We start from the raw sequence: 23,331 nt of genomic DNA, 5'->3' as shown, positions 1-23,331 counted from the left end.
GTTTACATTATTTGTATGTTTGTATTTCTAGAATGTTGTATTTTTATGTGGCCTTAAACAACACAATCTCGATTGTACAATCCTATTGCATCTATTTAACGTAAAGCTACCCATTCACTATTGCTGATCATCCCGCCATTGACCGCAGTCAACAGTGGCGATTTGGATACTTGTGTTGCATTGTGTCCACTAAGCAAGTCTCCATAGACTTGCATGTTTCTTGCAACAAGCTGCAGTGGGGAAGTGTATTGTTGTGTGACACGACAGGTCCAGTGTGCAAGGGGCCTCCGGGTAAACTTTCACCCAGGGTTATAACAAGAGATAGTTTCGGATGACGTGCACCCCTTCATGGATTTTGCTTTATGGTTGAATGAGAAAAGTGTTGGGATTCTGTAGGGAAGCCTTGACTGTCCAGTCTTGACCTCTCGAGACTTCATGTTCAGCCAGTAGTTTCCTGAGGTAAAGCCACTCCTTCTTCTCTAAAGCTCAGAACACACACTAGACCACGGTCACTGGAAATGACAGAAATATGATGGGTTGGCTGAGAATCATTCAAAAAAAGTATCCCAACGATGGTTAAATACAAAACTCAGCGATTTTCATCCATGTATTTCGGACAATGATGGCTTTTAGTCGTTCGTAAAACATATAACAAACGATCGATCCATTCAAAGTACTTGTGGTGAAATTGGACCCACTGGTTCTCATTTTCACGCTTCTGGTAATGGTCTGATCGGTAGGCCGTCGTCGTGCTGTAGCTGAATTTGAATGTGCTCCAACGTTCACTCGTGGCTAGCCAGCGCTAATTTACCTCACTAGTTGGTAGTTTTTGGTTTTCCATGAGGTAACTGCCTCAGTGAAGCGACATTTCACAAACCATTTGGTAAAGTTGGTTGTTTCCTGCTTCATCACATGTGGTAAAGCTTAGTGAATTGAAGCTTACGCATCATGGACTACAGGTAGCGAGTCATCTCCCGTCCGCTCTCAGCCAACAAACCGGTTTCCATGGTTACACGACTATTTCGGATTGCGATTTCAGTCAGGAAAGACGTCATGCTGAAAACAAAGAAAAAACGTTTTTTTCTACTGAAATAGATGTCATCGTTAGTTGTGTAAGCTCACCAGGCTTTCACTTCTAGGGGTCACCTTATAACTGATAATCCTGATTAAATCTCACACGATTGGATTAGCCGACACAGCTGCTTCTGGGTAAAAGCAGCTTCTCATATCGAACTGCTAAAAATAGGCTTTCTCTACTACAGCTTTAGGGGACACAGTGGCCTCCACACACATCTAACCACACATGCTTAATAACTGGGGTCCTCTGTAATATTTATCCAGGCAATCATGTAAGCTTACCAACTGCGCCAAGGTGACCCCTCGCTGGTCAGTTTTACTGTTCTCTTTATTTTCTTGTACAGTGTGTGATGCTCTGAGAGGCGCACATGTAACTCCAATGTGGCTTAGGACAGCTGCGAGGCCTTCTACACACATTAACCTCAATTCACTAAGCTTTATCAAACACTATCGAACATTTGATAATTTACCTCATGGGTAAAATCTAGTTTTGAATTCACTAAGGTGTTATTAGATTTATTGAACATTTTATCAATAAAACATTTGATAAATCTCTAACACCTTAGTGAATTCAAAATTACGGTAGATTTTACCCATGAGGTAAATTATCAAACGTTTGATAAAGCTTACTGAATTGAGGCCTATAAAATGTGTACATATATAAGTACACTAAAGTCAACTGAGGCGGATGAGAATGATTGCCTCAGCCGATAATCAGGCATGTGTACAGCGCCCGTAAGCGATTTTCCTGGTGGATCAACTCACCCCTAGGGACGTATGATATTTTTTTGTCCACACCTCTCCCCCGCCCAGTCGCGTGACGTCAAACATATGACGCTCCGTCGCCCGTCCACCAGAGGCGTAGCAATAGCTATTGCAGCTGCTATGGAGCCCTGGAACAGAGGGTGCCCAGGTGGTACTTGATGTGTTCACTATTAACTCTCTTGTTTTTATCCACCCTCTGACTTTGTCTCAGTGCCCATGAACTATATGCAGTTTTTAAAATAGACAGAGGCGCTATATGTGCTGCGAAATAGCTACTGTTTGTCCCCTATCTACTGCCTGATGAAGCGGGCCTTGTTCTGCGAAACGCGTTGCATCTATTGGGGTACCAATAAAGTATTTATGTCAGACATTTGTCTAGTCTGCTTTTTGAGGTAAGTCCACCGCTGCCTCCTAGCATATTTTAAAACTTTTAGTGATTGCTTTTATCCTGCTGGCGCCTCTGTTTACATACAAGTTTATATGCAGTTTTTACATGAGAATGTAAATTGCCCAATTAACTCATATCCATAGGGTAAGGGCAGGCGGTATTGGTTAAAGGGGCACTAGGGCGAAAAAAGTTAAAATTTTGAAATATGTACAAACAAAAAGAAATACTTTTTTCCAGAGTAAAAGGAGCCATAAATTACTTTTCTCCTATGTTGCTGTCACTTACAGTAGGTAGTAGAAATCTGACAGAAGCGACAGGTTTTGGACTAGTCCATCTCTTCATAGGGGATTCTCAGGGATTTATTTATTTTCAAAAGCACTTAATGAATGGCAGTTGCTCCGTTTAACCGCCAAAAAATCTGTGTAGCGAGCAGGGAAGCTGGCCAGCATAATTGTTTAAATCCTTTTTAGCGAATATCTTTGCAAAAAATAAAAGCCTTGCTGAGAATCCTCCCATAAAGAGATGGACTAGTCCAAAACCTGCCACTTCTGTCAGATTTCTACTACCTACTGTAAGTGACAGCAACATAAGAGAAAAGTAATTTATGGCTCATTTTATTCTGGAAAAATGTACTTCTTATTTGTCTTTTTGCACATATTTTAAATTTTACAGTTTTTCGCTATAGTGCCCCTTATAGAATGCCTACATCTGAGGGCCTCATAAAAGTTTTGCTATGGGGCCCCCTGATCTCTAGTTATGCATAGCAACATAGGGCCTTGTCCGCTACACACCTGACAAGCGCCTGTGCAGCCTCAGGGAACGGACAACATCACTCAAAGGTGTGTACACACCTTAAAGTAGATCTGAGATAAACTTTTACTCATTGCATAATTGTGTTCTTTTCATATAGTTTATAGGGCATTCCTCAAGCCAAATACTTTTTTTTGTTTGTTTTAATACTCTAATTCGCTATAAACTAAACAAGCCTCGCCCACAGCTTTTTCAGAGAGCCTTGGCACTGTAGCAAGGGCTTATGGGAGCTCAGTCTGGGCAGGAGGAGGAGGAGGTTACTAGCCAGAGATTTCAGAGGCAGAAGGGAGGAGGGGAGGCTGAGGGCTGGAGATGCTTTCAGCTTGTTTGTGTAATGTGACAAACAGAACATGGCTGCTGTCATTGTATCACAGGAATAAATAATCATAAACTGTTGAAGCTGTTTGCAGTTAGATTTGCTGTGTAAACTATCTAAACTTTAGATAAGCTATATAGACAAGTTACTTGGTAGAGTTAGTTTTTCATCTTGGATCCGCTTTAACATCTATGATTGTCCCAAAGTAAATGCACTGTACATATATTTCTTTGTAGGTAGCTGTAACTTACAGTAAGTGTTTTTAATTTGATAGTTCTGACCACTTAAAGTGTACCTGTAGGAAAAAAAAAGTGGTTTTGGTAGGTCACAGCGCTTGCAATCACAACTCTGCACAATTCAGACGCTCTCCATCTCCAGCGATCCCTCCCGGTTACTGTCACAACCTGTATCTGCACACTCGGTGCAACAGAGATAGAAACGGGATACTCTCAGTGGGTAAATTCAAAACGTCCACTTTATTTCATCAGAGATGGCCAATGCTACACAATGATCGCTTACATCCCGAGGGTCCTATGCCAGTTAGGACCCTCTATGGTACTAATGCTTCCCATCCTGGTGGGACTGGGTACACCTTGCAACCTTAGCACAGCTCTGCCCAATCTCGTCCCGACTAGTTTCGTGGTCCCCTGATGACGGCGGAAGGCCGAAATGAACTATCCTAGTTACGGCGGCGGTTGTCCATGAGGTGTTAATCAACCGCATCAGGATTTGTTATTGGGGCGTCTCTGAACTCTTATGTAAGAAAAAACTGCCCTATTTAGATACCTCAGTAGAAGGAACCCTCTGGATAAACCAGAGATTCCCCATCTCCTTCACCTTGCAGTACCAGCGCTGGGAGCCCCCCAAACCCCCTCCCCCCCCCCCCCAAACTTCTTAGACCAAAAGGTCAAGCCTGAGTGTCTCTGTGCTACTGTGCAGGTGCAAGGCGTGCTGACACGCTTGTTCACAGAAAATAGTGGGCCCCACTTTATTTTACCTCAGGAACACTTTACAGTTATCATTGATACTGGCATTTTTACTGCTGGCGAGATGAATTACTGTGCTGTGTTTTTGATGCAGAAACCAGGAAAATTAATATAACAATGGGTATCCTGAATAACGGTTTATGATCTGCAGCGGGTCATTATGGGTCCTCTTTCAGTATCACAAACACTTTGTTGGTATCTGGGCTACAGCCCAGCAGTTTTGAATGCCTGAGATTAAGGGGGTCGGAAAGGATGTTGGCGTCTCCCCTAGCCCCGGAGCGGCGCATTAGTGCCTTGTTTCGCTGACATTTTGAGGTTTAATAGTGGAATTGTATTGTACATGTTTTCAGCATAGCGGTATGTTTTTCTGTGTTTGTTGGATCAGCCCGTCTGTGTTTGTACTCTGTGTGCAGAAGCGGGAGATTTTGGCCAGTGGTATGTGCTTGAATGTTCTTTTCCCGCCAGCTGGACGGTTCTCCTTATATTATCTGTGTTATAATCATCAGCTCTTAAAGTTTGCCATTCCTGAAGTTAGTTGCATAACTTTCCTGAGGCCTCGGAAGGACATATTTCACCTCTCTTCGTCGGACGCTCTCATGAGCTGAGAAGCGTATTCTGTTGTTTTTCGGGTTGGGGCATTGCGGCTAAATATTTGCATCTGCGTCCGTTAATTTCACACTGCATTTCTGGCATTCCTGCGAATGTTTGTCTCCGCTCTATGCAGTAATAGATGGACTTCCGCTGGGTGATTGGTTGGGGACTACAGTTCCAACACACTTTTGCTGGCTTAGAGCAAACCTGAACTAATCTGCCATGTCATACATAGTTCATATAGTTTTACTAGTGCACCGTGTGTTTGACACCTGCACGCTAGAGATAGCATGACAATATTATTTTTATTGATGTATAAAGCGCCAACATATTCCGTGGCGCTGTACAAAGTAGAAAAACATACAAGGAATAAATAATGATATAGACAATGCTATATATACATCAAATATGGACACTGGTAAAAGGTACAGAACTGGTGGTGCAGTGACAGATGTAACATGATGGCGGATGAGCTTTTTGTCCCTAGGCCTTCTCAGAGGACTAGAGGACATGATCTGCGCATGGAGGAAAAACGTTTTAGCCATTTATTTAGGAAAGGGTTCTTTACAGTAAGAGTGATTAAGATGTGGAATGCATTGCCACAGAAAGTCGTTATGGCAAACTCTATACCTGCATTTAAAGGGAGCTTAGATGCTTTCCTTGCGTTGAAAGACATCCATGGCTACAATTACTAGGTAATGCCTAATGATGTTGATCCAGGGATCTTATCTGATTGCCATCTGGAGTGGGGAAGAAATTTTTCCCTTTTGGGGCTAGTTGGACCATGCCTTGTAAAGGTTTTTTCGCCTTCCTCTGGATCAGCAGGGATATGTGAGGGAGCAGGCTGGAGTTGTACTTTATACTGGTTGAACTCGATGGACGTATGTCTTTTTTTCAACCAAAATAACTATGTAACTATGATGAATAAAAGAGTACAAGCTATGAAGTGAATAAGAAAAACCAAGACCCAAAAGGGTGAGAGAGCCATGCCCTTGCCAGCTTACAATCTAAAGGAATTGGGGGTTCAAGAGGTTGGGGTAGTATGCAGTATTCATACCTAGAGGCAAGGTGTTTTATGTTATTCGTTAAGGATTGCCACTTGGCCAGGGGTTGGAGGGGGACGCGGCCTAAGGTATGTTTGTTGGAAAAAGTGAGTTTTGAGGGAGCGTTTAGAGATTTCAAAGGTTGGAGAGCGACGGATGTGTTGTGGAAGAGCATTCCAGAGGAGGGGCGATATCTTAACCACTCTAGGATCGTGTCACGCCCAAGGGACAGTAACCCTAGGACCGCCTAACGCCGTTCGGCGTAAGGTTCTGTAGGTGTGTTTTGCAGTAGATCATGCGCACTGATGTGCACTCCACTTGAATGACGGAGCTACACTCCATCATCAGCCTCCCAGCGGCGATCGCTACTAGGAGACTGTTAGATGCCAAAACCGCCATCTATTTACTGTGTACAGCGATGCGATCCACGGCAGCGCTGTACTGGGGACAGCTGTGTGTCACGGCTGTCCCCATGGGTGGCAAGACAGCGATCCACTGTCACAGGCTGAAGCCTATGACAGCCTATCGCACTGATTGGCTGGCTGTGGGAGGATTAGAAAAAAAAGGCATATTTAAAAAAAAAAAAAAAAAGAAAGAAATCGTTCTATAGAAAAAAATCAACCTGGGAACTCTGTTGGTGGGCAGAAAAGGAGGAGTCACTTGTGTGCTGGTTGTACGGCCCTGGAGCGAAGCCTTAAAGCTGCAGTGGCCTGATTTGTGAGAAATGGCCTGATCACTAGGGGGGGGTTCAGCCCATGGTTAAATTGGTAAAGTCAATCATTCATATTTATTGCATTTTTTTTTGCTAAGGGTCCCATTTTTAGCTTGTCAGATATGTTATCGCAGCCACACTCCCCGCCGTGTATAGACGAGTACGGCCGTGCCTGCACTGTAATCCGGCTGCGCAGGTGTCGGAGCTGTGCGGCCTCGATCGTTATGTGAGCTTCAGGGGGGTCCCGGGCAGCTACGGCGGTCTGGAGGAAGACACGGAGAACAGAAGGATCCAGAGACTTTCCTCTTTTACAGGTTCCGCTGTGGGCTCTTTATGATATGAATTCAGCAGTGCGGTTGCTGGAGGAGAGATCAGTGACGGGAGCACAGCCTTCCTCTGTGTGTGTGTGTGGGGGCGGGGGGGGTGCAGTGACAGCTGAAATGACACAAACACATCCTCTCGCTGTTTCTTCTGTCAGACCGCTGACTATTCCTGTCTTCTCTCCTTCCAGTACAATCCTAGAGGAGGAGAAGATCCAGCAAGAGGAGCGTATGAGGATGGAGTCCAGGAGGCAGGTGACAGTGTCCTGGGACTCCGGAGGATCTGACGAGGCTCCACCAAAGGTCAGTAGCTGCCATATTTTTTTTAAAGTGTACCTGTAGGAGTCTCACATTTTTAATAACTAGAAGTTTTGGATCCGTTTTGAAGTTTGAAATTTTAAGCACTACAGCGTACACTTCGGTCCCTTTTGCAGTAAATATATTCAACCTACCAGCGGCTGGCTTCTCCAGCTCCATTTCACTTTGAGACAGCAATGCAGTTTTATTCAAGAGATGGCAGTTTAAACTCCGCCCACATTCAAGCCTCACCCACAGGAGGTAGACTGGGAGGAGGAAGCAGCAGCCAGTACAGATCACCTGACCCAGGGGGGATTCTCAGGGTTTTCATCAATTCCAAAAGCATTTCCTGAACGGCAGTTGCTATGTAAGTGCCAAAATAGTGTGGAAGTGAGTAGGGGGACTGGCTGTTTTTTTGCTGTTTAGACAGTTAAACTGCCATTCAGGAAATGCTCCGTAAAATAATGAAAACCCTGAGAATCCCCCGTAAGTAGATGGACTAGTCCAAAACCTGCCGGTTCTGTCAGATTTTAACTGCTTACTTTTTTTCCTCTAAAGTGGCCCTTTAATGAACATGTCATGTGGGTGTGGAGGATAGGAGGGAGGAGTTCATATAACTGATTGTCCAATAATGTTGCATTGCCCACTCAACAGGAAAATGAATTACAAGACACAGCCAGCCCGGTGTGCACTCTGCCACAGCGTCATATGTTAGTCATTTTTTGCGTTGCGGAGGGATACGGCAGCAGCATCACATCCCCACCACAACACAAAAATGAGATGTACAAACTGGCCTCCATATTCTAAAGAGTCAGACATCTCTACCGTAGACTCTTCGGAACATTTACTCAGTTTAGGTCGGAGTACACAGTGATATTTCTCTCGCTGCCGCCTGCGTGAGAGCCAACGTGTGGAATGCCCCGTCTGTGCAAGATTTCCAGAGCCAGCTGCGGATAACTGCGAACAGATGGAGGCAACCAGCTCAGCAACAAGTGCAGGAGGAACGTCCCTGTGGACATGACAGAAAAGCCCGGGGAATGGATCCCACTGTCTGAAGATCTGTCAGTTACATGTAGATCCCACTGAGCCCAAATCATAGATCCATCTTTCTCAGTCAGTGGATCATGTTTTGTATTGTTTTTGCATCTGCTTAGTGCTTCCTTTAACCACTTCGTGACCAGGCGCAATTAAATCTATGCCATATTTAATGCCGACATGTTGTAGATTTAACTACACTTGCTGCACGTGCTCCCGCCTACATCGCCGCTACCTCAGCTGTCTGACATTTCATTGGTCCCTGACGTTGTGATCACTGTGAGCCAATCACAGGGTAAGAATTGTACAAAAAAATTAAAGGGAACTTAAAGGGAACCAGGGATATGGTGGTTTCGATATTTATTTACTTTTAAACAATGCGTATTGCCTGGCTGTCCTGCTGATCCTGTGCCTTTAATGTTTTTAGCTATAGACCCTGAACAAGCAGGCAGTAGAGCAGGTGTTTCTGACATTGTCAGATCTGATAAGATTAGCTACATGCTTGTTTATGGTGGTGTTCAGACACTACTGCAGCCAAATGGGTCAGCAAGGCTGCCAGGCAACTGGTGTTGTTTAAAAGGAAATAAATATGACAGCCTCGCTTTAGGTTCCCTTTGAAGGGGGTAGAGCAGCTTAGTACTGAGGAAGTTAAAGGAGAACTATCAAAGAATACGTCTGAACCTTTTGTGCAGTAAACTCTTGTCTCAGTTGACTTTTTGACAGTGATATGTGCTACTTCACCACAGGAGAGGTAAACTCACCATACCTCTCCTTTTTATATATATAATTATTATTATTTTTAGTTTTTATAAACCTTTTGGGCGTCTTCACCATTTTCGTTTATCAAAGAATACATTTTTCTCAGAATGCCATTAAAGATTACCTAAGTTATAATGACAGTTTGCTTTAAACCTAATAAGTTGCCAAGGTATATAAACTCACACATGATAAAGTATGATTTTCTCACCCCCAGGGTCCGTATTCCACATGTGGTCTTGAAATCCCTGCCCCCAGTGAGGAATTGGACCCTTTTTTTCTTTCCAAACCATAGGTGCAAAGGATGCTGGGGGATTGACGTCATAACTCCACCCCTCATGTCCATGTGATCTAATTTAGGCAGACAGACATCTGAAATAAGAATTATACCAAACAGACATAAGACAGGCTGCAGCAGTTTTCCTGTCTCTTCTCTCTCCTACACACTGTGAAAAGAGAAGTAATTTGATCCAGGCAAGCAGAGGACAGGGGAGGGAGGGGCAGAGGAGGGAATAAGAGGTGGGCACAATGATTTCAGCTTCAGGAGGAATAAGGAAGGGCTACTTACAGATATAAATGCAAGTCTGTTCTATCCACTATGATGTACCAGATGTAAACTTAATATGTTCATCTAACTGTACACAGTGCCTAGACTACATACATGTATTGCCATTCAGACCTTTTCTTGGCTAGAGGTGGTCTTTAATAAATAGCAGTGAATTTGTATTACGATGGTAGCTTTAAAAATAAATCAGTGGCCCCTCTCCCCTGGCTATACCTGCAGAACGTTGTCCCATTAAAGGGAGCCTGAAGCAAGAAGTATACAGAGGTTGTTATATTTATTTCTTTTTAACAGGGCTGTGGAGTCGGTCCAAAAATCCACCGACTCCGACTCCGACTCCTCAGTTTAGGATTCCACCGACTCCGACTCCGACTCCACGACTCCGACTCCTCTAATTTGCATATTACAATTTTGTTGATTAAAAGTATGTAACATGAAATTCGTCTCTTAACTGCCAACGCTTAGGAATTTTACAAGACAACTGAAGTGAGAAGGATATGTAGACTACTATATTTATTCCCTTTAGACTAAAACTAGTACTTGGTAAGAGTACTTGTAAAAGGTACAAACCGGAACAAAGAACATCTATCAGGCCCTAGGCAATGTAAGTGTGGGTACATGTAAGAATGATGTGCAGGTACTCTGCAGGGGAATGAGGAGATTGTAAACAAGACAACACCTCTGTGTTCAATGTGCACAGCATTCTCAGTGGATTCCCTGCAGCTCTGTGGGGAGTGCATATGTAGAGTATAGTACTACTGTGTAACAAAGTAAACCTGAGACAGATGAAATTAAAGTTTTATATATACCTGGGGCTTCCTCCAGCCGCCTTCAGGATAATCAGTCCCTCGTTGTACTCCTCCACCACCTGGATCTTCTGCTATGAGTCCAGGTACTTGAGCCAGTCAGGCGTAGTGCGCATGTACACACTCCGCCGCCAGGAGCATGCTACACCTGTGCAGCACTATTGCGCAGGTGCAGAATGTTCCTGGCTGTGGGAGCGGCATGCGGCTGGACTGCGCTGACTGGCTGAATTACCAGGACTCATAGCAGAAGATTCGGGTGGTGGAGGACAGCGAGGGACTGATTAGCCTGAAGGGGGCTGGAGGAAGCCCCAGGTATGTATAAAACTTTACTTTTCATCCGTCTCAGTTACCCTTTAATTTGTAGTCACCAAACCAAATTTTAATAACATATCAAATTATTTGATTTCATCAGCAAAGGGAGTGCGTACATTTGCATAAATCAGCATCAATGCGGAATTATTTCCATCTCGTTGACCATCTCTATTAGTGACATGGCTACACATCAGGCTTTATTCTTACAGCATAGATGTTATTTAGTATATATAAGAGATTCCTGTGTGCACATCATATATACAGTCACAATCAGATATGTATATCTGACCTTAAAAATACGGGGACTGCTTTATTGAAGCAGCACAAGTAACTAATTTTGATTGGTTCATTTCATTTTTGTAGACAAAGCACAGCTTTTACTGTATATATACTGTATATATACATTATTTTTAATGACTATTATCTGAGAAATAGAACATTTTATCATATTTTCTATTTTAATTACAGTTACAAATTCATTAGGAGTCGGAGTCGGAGTCGGTGCATTTTTTCCCGACTCCGACTCCGACTCCAGGCACCCAAAATTGCCCGACTCCACGACTCCGACTCCACGACTCCGACTCCACAGCCCTGCTTTTTAAACAATACCAGTTACCTGGCAGCCCTGCTGATTCCTGCATGCAGCTTATCCAGTCACACTTCAGCAACGCCTGAGCTGCTGCATGTTTGTTCAGGGTCTATGGCTAAATGTATTAGAGGCAGAGGATCAGGACAGCCAGGCAATCTGCATTGTATAAAAGAAAACCAATATGTCAGCCTCCATATTTCTCACACTTCAAGTTCCCTTTAAAGTACTGATGGTGTTTGAGCGCCGAAGGGCCCAGCGCTGCACAGGGGATGCCGCTTTGTAAAGAAATGAGTGGCACAATCTAATTACCGGTCCCCCCACCGCCCTCCACAAGCCGTGCGGCCCCAGCAAGGTAGCCAGCTTTCTGCAATGCGCACCAGCAGAGCCCTCTGATTGGATGCTTGCTTGCTGATTTAGTCAAAGGACCTGTCTCTTTGCAACCTTGTAAATGAGAAGTTGTACTGAATAGCGCATTGACCCTGTAGCCCCATACACACACTCAGCAGCGGTCTTTTATGCAGCACAATTCTCAAACCGCTTTTGTTGTGAAACAAGTTGAAGAACCAAATAAAAAGTTGCTTGCTATTGTTCACACAGCTCATAAGACTGAGACGTCAATCAATCCAACTGTTGAGCTCCATACACACGCTCAACAGCGGTCTTTTATGCTTTCATTATTTTTGTGTTGAAACACCTAAAAAAGTATTTTGCTATTGTTCAAAGAGCTGATAGAAGTCAATCCAACTGTTGGATGGACTTCTTATCAGCTGTGTGAACAATAGCAAAATACTTTTTTGGGGGGTTGTTCAACTTGTTTCACAACAAAAGTTGAGGGCCCTTTTCCAGTAGCGGCGATTGCGATGCTAAATCGCAAAATGCTAATGATTTTACAATTGCTACAGTTTACTTTTTAACATAGGAATCGCGGTAGATAATTTCCACTACCGCGATTCGTTTTTTACTCAAGCGCGAGCGTTTTTTGCCGCGATTTTGCTATGAGGTGCATTGCATAGCAAAATCACGATCGAAATCGCCGGTAAATTTTGTACCTTTGCTGAATCGCTAGCGTTTAGCGCGAACGCTAGCGATTGCTAGTGGAAAAGGGCCCTTTGCTTGTGTATGAGGCTTAGAAGCACCAGCTACAGCACTTATCGTCTCCTTCTGATGTTGGCCTGAGCGCTGGAGTGACTGGATAGCGCTCTGTAACTCTCTTGTGTTTATTCATAGCCTCTAGAATTCTATCACTAGGAGAATTTCCTCTCAGGAAGTGGCCGTCCTGATGTTTGACAGAGTTTGCTGCAGTGAGGCCCTTCTCTGCCTCACAGCTGTATTTAGTATCGTTACAGGCTTTGGAAATTGTTATACCAATTGTTAGTCTTTTTTTTTTTCTTTTGATGCTACGAGAACGTTTTTTGATCCTGCTATAAGTAAATGATAAAGCCAACCCTTAGGAGAAGGACTTCCCTGTGTACCTCACTACTTGTAGAGTAAATTAATATGAATAAGACATTTCTTTTTTTAGAGTACCTTAAAGAGACTCTGTAACGTCAAAAAGATCCCCTGGGGGGTACTCACCTCGGGTGGGGGAAGCCTCCGGATCCTAATGAGGCTTCCACATCCTCCTGTGTCCCACGGGGGTCTCGCTGCAGCCCTCCAAACAGCCGGCGACAGACCCGACTGTCAGTTCAATATTTACCTTTGCTGGCTCCAGCGGGGGCGCTGTGGCTGCTCTCGGCTCCGAACTACACGGAAATACCCGATCTCAGTCGGGTCCGCTCTACTGCGCAGGCGCCGGAAACTTGCGCCTGCGCAGTAGAGCAGACCCGACGGCGATCGGGTATTTCCGCCTACTTCGGAGCCGACAACCGTCAGAGCGCCTGCGCAGGAGCCGGGAAGGTAAATAATGACGTCATCTTGTACGGAGGGCTGCAGCGAGACCCCTGAGGGACGGAGGACGGCGTGGGAAGCCTCATTAGGATCCGGAGGCTTCCCCCACCTGAGGTGAGTACCCCCAGGGGATCTTTTGATGTTACAGATCCTCTTTAAAGCGGAATATAACCCTGCATTTAAACTTTGCTCTAAAACATTATTTACAGTATATGATATGCAACCAGCATTTTTTTTTTTTACTAGACCAGCATTGGAAGGGTTACACAGTGCTTTAAAGTTCCTGGAGATTTCTGCAGACGCATCCGAAGCTGAAATAGATGCATTTTGTTTACATAAATGTATCTAAGTGTTGAATGTGACTCATCTCTCTGACTGAGAAGGAGCTTGGAGGACAGCCAATGATCGATACATCTAACTAAATAGAATGTAACAATCTGAACTTCTGCATATCTCTCCATGGAACTTGAAATCTCTGTGTTTAACCCTTCCAATGCTGGTCTAGTAGAAAAAATGCTTTTTGCATATAATACGCTGTAAATAATGTTTTAGAGCAAAGTTGAAATGCAGGGTTATATTCCGCTTTAAAGTGACAAGGTATATAGAGGCAAGATATATAGAATTTATACTTGCCTTAGCTCCCAGCGACCGGAGCATTGCGTCTTGTCTCGAAAGCAACATGCAGCTTTCAGAGGCGGTAAATGCCAGGAAACCAGTGTAGGGACTCGAACCGCTAGCTTTAATGGCTTCCCAAAAGCTAGTGTCTAAATGCCGGCGTTTTAACGGTGCAACAAGCAAACGCTGTGTGTCTCGCGGGCGGCTGGAGGTCTTGGGACATGTAGACCTGAGCAATAGATACCAGGCGGATCTGACGTGTTTACAGCACACGTTCCGTACATGTCTTGGAGGGTTCTGGTTGGCCGGAAAGGTTTTCTCACAGTGGTCTTATGACACATAGACCTGAGTATACATGGAGGATCTGACGTGTTAACAGCACATGCTCTGTACATGTGTCTTGGAGGGTTCTGGTTGGCTGAAAGGTTTCCTCACAGTGGTCTTGGGACATGTAGACCTGAGCGTAGATACCACGGCAGATCTGACATCCGTGGTTACAGCACAAGCCCCGCCTATGTCTTGGAGGGTTCTGATTGGCTGGAAGGTTTCCTCACAGTGGTCTTGGGACATGTAGACCTGAGCATAGATAGCATGGCAGGTCTGACATCCGTGGTTACAACACAAGCCCCGCCCATGTCTCGGAGGGTTCTGGTTGGCTGGAAGGTTTCCTCACAGTGGTCTTGGGACATGTAGACCTGAGCATAGATACCATAGCAGATCTGACATCCGTGGTTACAGCACACACGCTCCATACATGTGTCTCGCAGGTTTCTGGGCGGCTGGAAGGTTTTCTCATTCTTTTCTTGTTGTTGGAGATTTAATAGAAACACAGCTGGTTTTACGTTAAATCTGAATTCCTAGGAAGGCCCAACGCCAGACATTAAAGAGCCCTTCCGAGGTTTATGTGTAAATAAACTAGACACAATAAACCTCCTCCATCTCTGCGGGGAAAATGCTCTGTGCTGGGAAGAAAAGTTCAAGTCTGTCTCCGGGCAAAACTTTTTATGACAGTAAATGAACGGTTAGAAGTTACGTCAACATTTTATCACTGTCTGTGTCCCTGGTAGAGAGATCTTCTTCACCTCCTGCCCCTGGTGACAGCACAGGAAGTACACAAAACTTATCAGGATAGTCACTCAGCTGTAGGATGCCTGCAGTGAAAAGTGTGTGTAAATTGTGGAGCAGATATAATAAAGCAAAGTAGAAATGGGAGTTAGATTAAATGAGCTCCTAAGCTTCCCTATTGGTCAGGGAAATCTTACATCACACTAAGGAGCCTGTGTATAGAGTTGTTAGTCTTGGGGGTTTTTTGGTAGTTTTTTCCTGAAAAAGACAAACCTTGGAGCAACTAGGTGCAGTCTGCAAATAAATAATAGCAGAAGAGTATTGGTCTTGCTTTTAGTGATGGCTAACTTAAAGTGGAACTGAACGCTTGCACTGGACAGAAGGTAAACCTAGAGAAATGCACCCTGTATGTATTTAGAGTGTTTAGCCTGTCTTATTCCCTCTCATATATGGCACATCACAAGTGCAATTTGATCTCTCAGCTGTCAGCCGGCTGCCTCAGCAGAGCAGCTAATTTGTAATCACAGTATGTAAACCCTAGGTCTGCTTCCATGAAAGCAGGAAGTAGACACACTGCAGGTTAATTGCAGGATTTGTATCACCTGTAACAAAGAAATGTTTTTCTTTTAAAGGTTATTATTCTGTTGCTTATCTTTTAGAGCAGGTTGTTCTGAGTTCAGGTCCGCTTTAAGAAAGATATGAAGTTTGCATCTCTGTTCACCCAGCTCCCAGATTCTAGGGGGCGCTAGTGAAGGATGCATACCTGTACTGTGTTAGTGACAGACATAATCTGGTCAGCTGATGTGGGTCACATGACGCGCCTTTCTCCCTCTCTTATTGAACAGTCCTGTGAGTGAGTTTATACGGCAGTAGCTCTGTCACATGACCCCGCCTTTCTCCCTCTTATTGAACAGTCCTGTGAGTGAGTTTATACGGCAGTAGCTCTGTCACATGACCCCGCCTTTCTCCCTCTTATTGAACAGTCCTGTGAGTGAGTTTATACGGCAGTAGCTCTGTCACATGACCCCGCCTTTCTCCCTCTTATTGAACAGTCCTGTGAGTGAGTTTATACGGCAGTAGCTCTGTCACATGACCCCGCCTTTCTCCCTCTCTTATAGAACAGTCCTGTGAGTGAGTTTATACGGCAGTAGCTCTGTCACTTGACCCCGCCTTTCTCCCTCTTATTGAACAGTCCTGTGAGTGAGTTTATACGGCAGTAGCTCTGTCACATGACCCCGCCTTTCTCCCTCTCTTATTGAACAGTCCTGTGAGTGAGTTTATACGGCAGTAGCTCTGTCACATGACCCCGTTCACACACTGTTGAGTCCACTCGTGTTTTGCACCTTGCTGTTTGCCGAGAGTCACTTGCTGACCTCTGACCCAGCGCCTGGCAATGTTCGCAGCCTGAAGCGTGGCTGACGGCCCCTGACAGGCCTGCTCACTGTATGGGACACTTGTTCCCTTGTCACCGAGGCCTGGTGTCAGCGGAGCTCCTCTGGCTCATGGCTTTAGCAGCTGTCAGGACAACTGCTGCTGTTGTTGTACGGGGGACGTGCGGAGGGGGGACAGCTGGCGGGAGGGGGGGGGTGACCAGGGTCCAGTTACAGCACACTGTTTGCTAACACTGCCGTCCTCCATCACTCCGGCTCACAAGTGTTCTGTGCTTTCTCTGCAGCCCAGCAGACCGGGATATCCCAGCCCGAGATCCAGCGAAGGCTTCTTTCCCAGCCCGCAGCACATGGTGCAGCCCAACCACTACCAGGTAAGGTGTTCATTGTGCTTCTTATCTCTGCAGGATACAATGTGTTTATAAAGGGAACCTGAAGTGAGAGGGATATGGAGGCTGACATATTTATTTCACTTTTTAACAATGCAGATTTCCTGGCTGTCCTGCTGATCATCTGCCTTTAATACTTGTAGCAATAGACCCTGAACAAGCATGCAGCACATCAGGTGTTTTGACTGAAGGGTGACTGGATTAGCTGCATGCAGGAATCAGCAGGACGACAGGCAACTGGTATTGCTTAAAAGGAAATCAACATAATAGCCTCCGTATATCTCTCACATTAGGTTCCTTTTAAAGTGGACCTGAACTCTTGCACAGGACAGAAGAGAAATAGAAAAATGCACCGTGTATGTATTACATATAGAGGTGCCAAGCGTACACTGGACCTGCGCAAGTGTAATACTCCTACTGTTGAATGCCTGATGAAGCGGGAGTGTGCCCGTGAAACGCGTTGCGATACTGTCATTGGAGTATGTAAATAAATTGTATGTTCTTTAATTGACGCATCAAGTCCATTTTTGAGTGGCTGGTCCACCGCCGCCACCCGAATGTTTTAAACTTTTTAGACATTTTTATCCTACTGGCGCCTCTGTACATCGTTTAGTTATGTATTTAGAGAGTTTAGCCTGTTTTGTACTGCAGCCAAAGAGATCAGCAGGACTGCCAGGGAACTAGTATAGTTTAACTACTTGCTGACTACTCCACGCCGATTGGCATGGATGCGGCGGCAGGACCGCTCCATGGCGATTGGTGTGAACGGCCTTCTATGCGGCTTGCAGGAGAGCACACGCAGGCTGCGCGCGCATCTCCTGCTTGAGGGGCGGAGCCGCTCCGCCTTCTGGAGACTGTTAGATGGCGAAACCGCGTCTAAAAACTGTACAGCGCTTCGACACGACTGTCCCCTTCATAGGCTGGGGAGTGATCAGCTGGCGTGGGGAGAGAGGGGGGAATAAAAAAAATAGTATAATAATAATAAAATGTAATTAAAAAAATAACGTAAATATTTATAAAAAAAAATAAACACCTGGGGTGCGATCAGACCCCACCAACAGAGAGCTCTGTTGGTGGGGAGAAAAGGGGGGGGGGAGGAATCACTTGTGTGCTGTGTTGTGTGGCCCTGCAGCTTGGCCTTCAAGCTGCAGTGGCCCAATTAACAAAAAATGGCCTGGTCACTAGGGGGGTTTAACACTGCAGTCCTCAAGAGGTTAAAAGCAAATAAATATGCAACCTTTCTGCAATTTAAAATGCTTTGCAGCCCAGTGAGTAGCAAGCTCTTTGCTAGCTTCAGCCCTCCGTGTCCCTCACCAGGCAAGCCTTAAAGCACACCTGACGGGAGAGGGATATGACGGCTGCCATATTTATTTCCTTTTGATCAGTAACTGTTACGTGTCTATCCTCCTGATACTCTGCCTCTAATACATGTAGTCATAACCCCTGAACAAGCATACAGCAGATTAGGTGCTCTAGCTGAAGTTTGACTGGATTAGCTGCGTACTTGTTTCAGGTGTTTGATTCAGACACTACTGCAGCCTGAAAGATCAGCAGGATGCCAGGCAACTGGTGGTGTTTAAAATGAAACAATTACAACAGCCTCCATATCACTCTCACCTCAGGTTCCCTTTAATACGTTTTACTTTTTTCTGTTTTTCATTTTTTTTTCTACTTCCCCCTTTCCATCTCTTCCCTCCTTTTCTGTGCAAAACAGAATTGTGCATTCTTCAAGTGAACCTCCAGACTAAAAATGCACTCAGCAGAACTGAAAAGGCTTGGTGTTTCTTTAACAGTTTCACAGCATCAGAACTTTGTTTTTCTTACCAAAGCATCATTCTTAGATGCATTTTTAGCTTAGCTCCGCCCCATCAAAGAAAACTGCCCGGGCTTTTTTCCCCTGATGCTGTGCAAAGCATGATGGGATTTCCTATGTTGTTGTTCACGTTGCCTAGCAACTGGGAGAGGTGCTCAGGGCAAAGGACAGTTAGAACTGTGTATCATACTCCCTGTCACCTCCTTTCAACCAAAAAGATGGCTGCCCTCATGAAATCACAAACATTTGCCTGTTCTTTTAAAACAGGGTGGGTAAGAGATTATATTAACTATCTATTTTAATTAACATAACTAATGTAACTTAATGACAGTATGTTTGTTTAGGCTGAAGTTTCTCTTTAAAACAGAAGGTATTGGCGATTATTCAGGTTGGAGTGAGCATATAAAGTGTCCCACAATGCATTACTGCTGAATGTCCAAATCATCCTTGTGTTGTCCCTGATAGACACACACCCCCATAACCGCTGGAATGTAATGATGTGTCAGCTTGTTAATTGTACAGAGCCACCATAATCCAACATGCATACAGACTGTTTCGTATATATGTATGCGTGCTGGATTATTGTGGCTGGATAGTGTAAAGGTTAAGGGCTCTGCCTCTGACACAGGAGACCTGGGTTCAATTCTCGGCTCTGCCTGTTCAGTAAGCCAGCACCTATTTCAGTAAGGAGTTTCTTGGGCAAGACTTACTAACACTGCTACTGCCTACTGAGTGCGCTCTAGTGGCTGCCTCGCAAGCGCTTTGAGTCCGACAGGGGGAAAGGCGCTATACAAATATTGCAATTATTATTATTACAATTAACAAGCTGATACATCATCGCATTCCAGCGGTTCTGGAGGTGTGGCTAGCTTACAGGGACATCAAAGAGATGATTTGCTTATTCAGCAGTGATGCACAAGGCACTATTTTTTATTTATTTTTTTGCATGGCATTTTAGTAAGGAGGCTTTTTGGTCCTTTGTAGCCCCTTACACACTACTAGTAGGTCGGGTTCACCCTGAGCTTGCTGGGCAATCTGTAACTCCTTTTCTGTGAAATGTTCTCCTTGTGCCAGGTTGGAAGCCGTCCCTGCTTTAGTGGTGTCTGTTTTTGGCTAGATGGTTATGGGTGCCCAGGTGTGCGATGCTCCCTGTAGTTATACTTATAAGAGTCACAGATCTATGGTTTGGTATAAATGATTTATATAACATCACTGCGCAGGTGGATTCGGTGCTTATAGCCTATAAGGGGTTCCCATGAGTCTTGTCTCTTTCTCTTCTTCATTCCTTGCTGAAGTGTCACTTATGATATTTCAGGCGGCTCTGGTTGGCTGTCTGACTGTGCCGACCTTTATGCTTCTCCAATGTTTTTTATTTTCTACTTGTTCTCTGCTCAAAATTTTGTTGAAAAATAAAGACTCTTTCTTAAAGGACATCTGAGGTGAAAATACACTGAGGATACTCAGTCTTCTAAAAATGACTTTTAGGCTGGTTTCACAGTGGGACGGTAAAGTCCCACATTACAGCAGCCAGTAACAGCATGCAGCACTTTGTTTAAACGTGCTGCGTTACTATGTAACACAACGTGGGCACTGTGAACAGCCATTGATTTTACAGTGCTGCGAGTTAGGCAGCCTAACTCGCAGCACTGTAAAATCGATGTGCTGTTCACAGTGCCCACGTTGTGTTACATAGTAACGCAGCACGTTTAAACAAAGTACTGCATGCTGTACGCTATACTGGGCTAAGCCACGTTAGACTGTCTGCACATGCTCAGTAATGTTGGAGGAGGAGGTCCCTCCTCCCCTTTCTCCTTACCCCAACCCAGTCTGCTTCCCTAGTAAAATGATTCGGTTCAAAGATCCGGATCTTTTCAATGATCCGATTCAAATGATCCAAATCCTTAAAGGGAACCTAAACTGAGAAGGATATGGATTTTTCCTTTTAAAATAATACCAGTTGCCTGAATCGCCTGCTGATCCTGTGTCTCTAATACTTTTAGCCACAGCCCCTGAACAAGCATGCAGACCAGGTGCTCTGACTGAAGTCAGACTGGATTAGCTGCATGCTTGTTTCAGGGTGTGATTCAGCCACTATTGCAGTTACAGAGATCAGCTGGACTGCCAGGCAACTGGTATTGTTTAACAGGAAACATCCATTTCACTCTCAGTTAAGGTTCCCTTTAAAAAGATCCGGACTTCCTATCACTAACCTGGAGCGGCTGCTTTGAGAGCCACACAACGCAGCTCAATCTGACGTCCAACTTCAACACCACCATGCGTTGCGTTAAGGGCACATTATGCGACCATAACGTCCCCTAAAATGCAACGTCTTGGTGGGAAAGTAGCCTTAAATCTAAAATAAAACCATAGGACATCTTAAAATCTATTTTTTAAGTTGTTACTCTATCATTGTCTCTGCTCAATGATACATTAATTGAAGTATTCCAGAGTTAAAATCTATAACCTATTGACCCTTTTTATCACTTTCCTGCTCTCAGAAGCCATTTTCTGCCAGGAAAGTGTTTTATGGTTGTAATCCTCATTAGTGAGTGTTATGCAATAGTCCAACCCAGTCCTGACAAGACAGAAACTGTCAGTTGCATACCTGATGTTTAACTCTTTTTCAGGCAGAGAAAAAAAAAAGGAACACAGCCTTTGCTTGGCACAGCATTCTGGATGGAAGGTGCCAACAGCTTCACAAAGCAGAAACTCCCCTGCCATCCGCTTCCCTAAACTGTCTTCGGAAATTCTGACTTCCTGACAGCCTGCCCGGAATGCCACAGAGTAATGTCCTCACTCGTGATGGCATTAGCTGCTGTTCCAGTGTTGGTATTTATTGCCTTGCTTTCCCAGAGCAGTGCCGCAGCCTGTCTCCTAGATGCCCAGGTTGATGGCAATACTTTGTGGCATTCAGGCTAAGAGGGGAGGCTGTGCCCCGATTTCTAAAGGAAGCAGTTGGTGGAAGGGCTTGTAAAGCTGTTTTTACTTTCCATCTACACATACAACAACATTTCTAAAGTGCCTCCCGTAGGATTCAAAGCGCCTAAGCATGGTTCAGACCAGTAATTGGTTGATTGGTTCTACAAGTCCACAAATGCCAGGCTAAACAGGTGGCTTTTCAGTCTGGATTTGAATAACTCCAGGGATGGGGCTGTCTCTACTGGGTGTGATAGGGAATTCCAAAGGGTAGGGGCAGCATGACAGAAAGCTCTGGCTCCAAATGTTTTGAGGTGCACTCTGGGAGTGACCAAGTTTATGGATCCTGCTGATCTGAGGTTGAGAGGTGTCTACATTTTGTAGGGATTTGAGTGTAATCAGTCTAATCATTTCTAATTCATACCTTTAAAAAAATGATTAAACATTATGTACTGCAGAGGCTTTTTTTTGTTTTGTTTTGTCATAAACACAAACATGTTTTTGAATGAATCTGGAGATGAGCTAGGACAGAATATTGCTGTACAAATTCAACGTAACTACTTATTGTCTCAGTGGCAGTATATATACGCCCCGCAGGACTTCGTATAAAGTCGCAGGGACTTAGACATTCGTCTGCTGCTGCGATCGTGTGCCACACATGTAGTAGACAGATCAGTGAATAAGAACACAGCTCCCAATCACCAAGATCTAAGTGCTTGTGATCGGTGATCACCAGCATCAGTGAGATGCCAGTGGTCATTGACTAAAGTGAAAGTAAAACATACTCACATTACGTCCTCTATGTACACACAGTACACAGGAGGAATAAACGGGGGGGGGGGGGTGTTGGAGAAACTTCTATGCTAGCGGCGGGACAGCAGCTGTCTCAGCGACGCCATATCGCGTCCTCGCGAGGAGCAAGCTTTGACGGGAGATCACACAAGTGCGTTCTCCCCTCACTGCACGCAGGGGACCCCAGCGATCAGCTAGCCAGCGATCAGCGCTGGCAGCAGTTTTTTTAGGTAATTATTTGTATTAATATTTATATAGCACTGACATGACATGACAAATATGTATGTCATGAGGGTATATTACTGTTGTTTTTGCAAGTAAGGGCTTGTTATTAGTGATGGGCGCAAAAACTAAAAAAAATACCTCTATTTCCAAATAAAATATTGCCGCCATACATTGTACTAGGAACATAATTTAAACGGTGTAATAACCGGGACAAATGGGCAAATAAAATGTTTGATTTTTATCCACAGTATCACATTTTATTTTAAAACTATAAGGCCAGGGTCACACTTAGAAAAATTGCACGAGTATTCCTAATAGGGCATAGTGGAAAACTCATGAGATTCTGCTAAGTGTGATCCTGGCCTGATGGGTGAAAACTGAGACGTAATGAATTTTTTTATTTTTTCCCTATTATTCCCATTAAAATGCATATAGAATAAAATAATTCTTAGCAAAATGTACCACCCAGACAAAACCTCGCTGGTGGCGAATAAAACAAGATCTAGATCATTTTGCTGTGATAAGTAGTAATAAAGTTATGGGTGAATGAATGGTAGGAGCACTGAAAGATGAAAATTGTTCTGGTCCATAAGTGGGAAAACCCCTCAGTGGTTAACTAGTTAATGATCACTGTGTTTAGTACCTCAATTGCTTTCTTGAGCTATTTCAAAAGGTTGGCTTGCACTGTTACATAGCCTAAAACGTTTGCCGTTTTCTGTCAGCAGTCTTATGTCTGTACAGACATCGTCCATCTTCTCACCTATAGGCTGAGGAGGAATTTTTCAGCCCGTTTTCTTCCTGTGTGCAGCAATAAAGTCTCCTGCCTCTCTCCCCCAAGGACAGTCTTCAGCTCAGCTGATCCCAGCGAGTGCGACT

The 23,331-nt window shown here is 44.5% G+C and overlaps 1 protein-coding gene across 1 annotated transcript in view; it reads left to right on the top strand.

The window, feature by feature from the left end:
* Positions 1 to 23,331, top strand: part of PTK2 (protein tyrosine kinase 2) — a 341,550-nt gene that overhangs the window by 281,292 nt on the left and 36,927 nt on the right. The window contains exons 24-26 of the mRNA XM_068238424.1: positions 7,200 to 7,311; positions 16,608 to 16,694; positions 21,150 to 21,205. Coding sequence (XP_068094525.1) covers positions 7,200 to 7,311; positions 16,608 to 16,694; positions 21,150 to 21,205 — 255 coding nt within the window. The remainder of the gene's footprint in view (positions 1 to 7,199; positions 7,312 to 16,607; positions 16,695 to 21,149; positions 21,206 to 23,331) is intronic.

This window comes from Hyperolius riggenbachi, chromosome 5, assembly GCF_040937935.1.
Source record: "Hyperolius riggenbachi isolate aHypRig1 chromosome 5, aHypRig1.pri, whole genome shotgun sequence".
Lineage (NCBI taxonomy): Eukaryota > Metazoa > Chordata > Amphibia > Anura > Hyperoliidae > Hyperolius > Hyperolius riggenbachi.
Note: the sequence above shows the minus strand (reverse complement) of the source record. Positions and strands in the feature narration are given on the sequence as shown.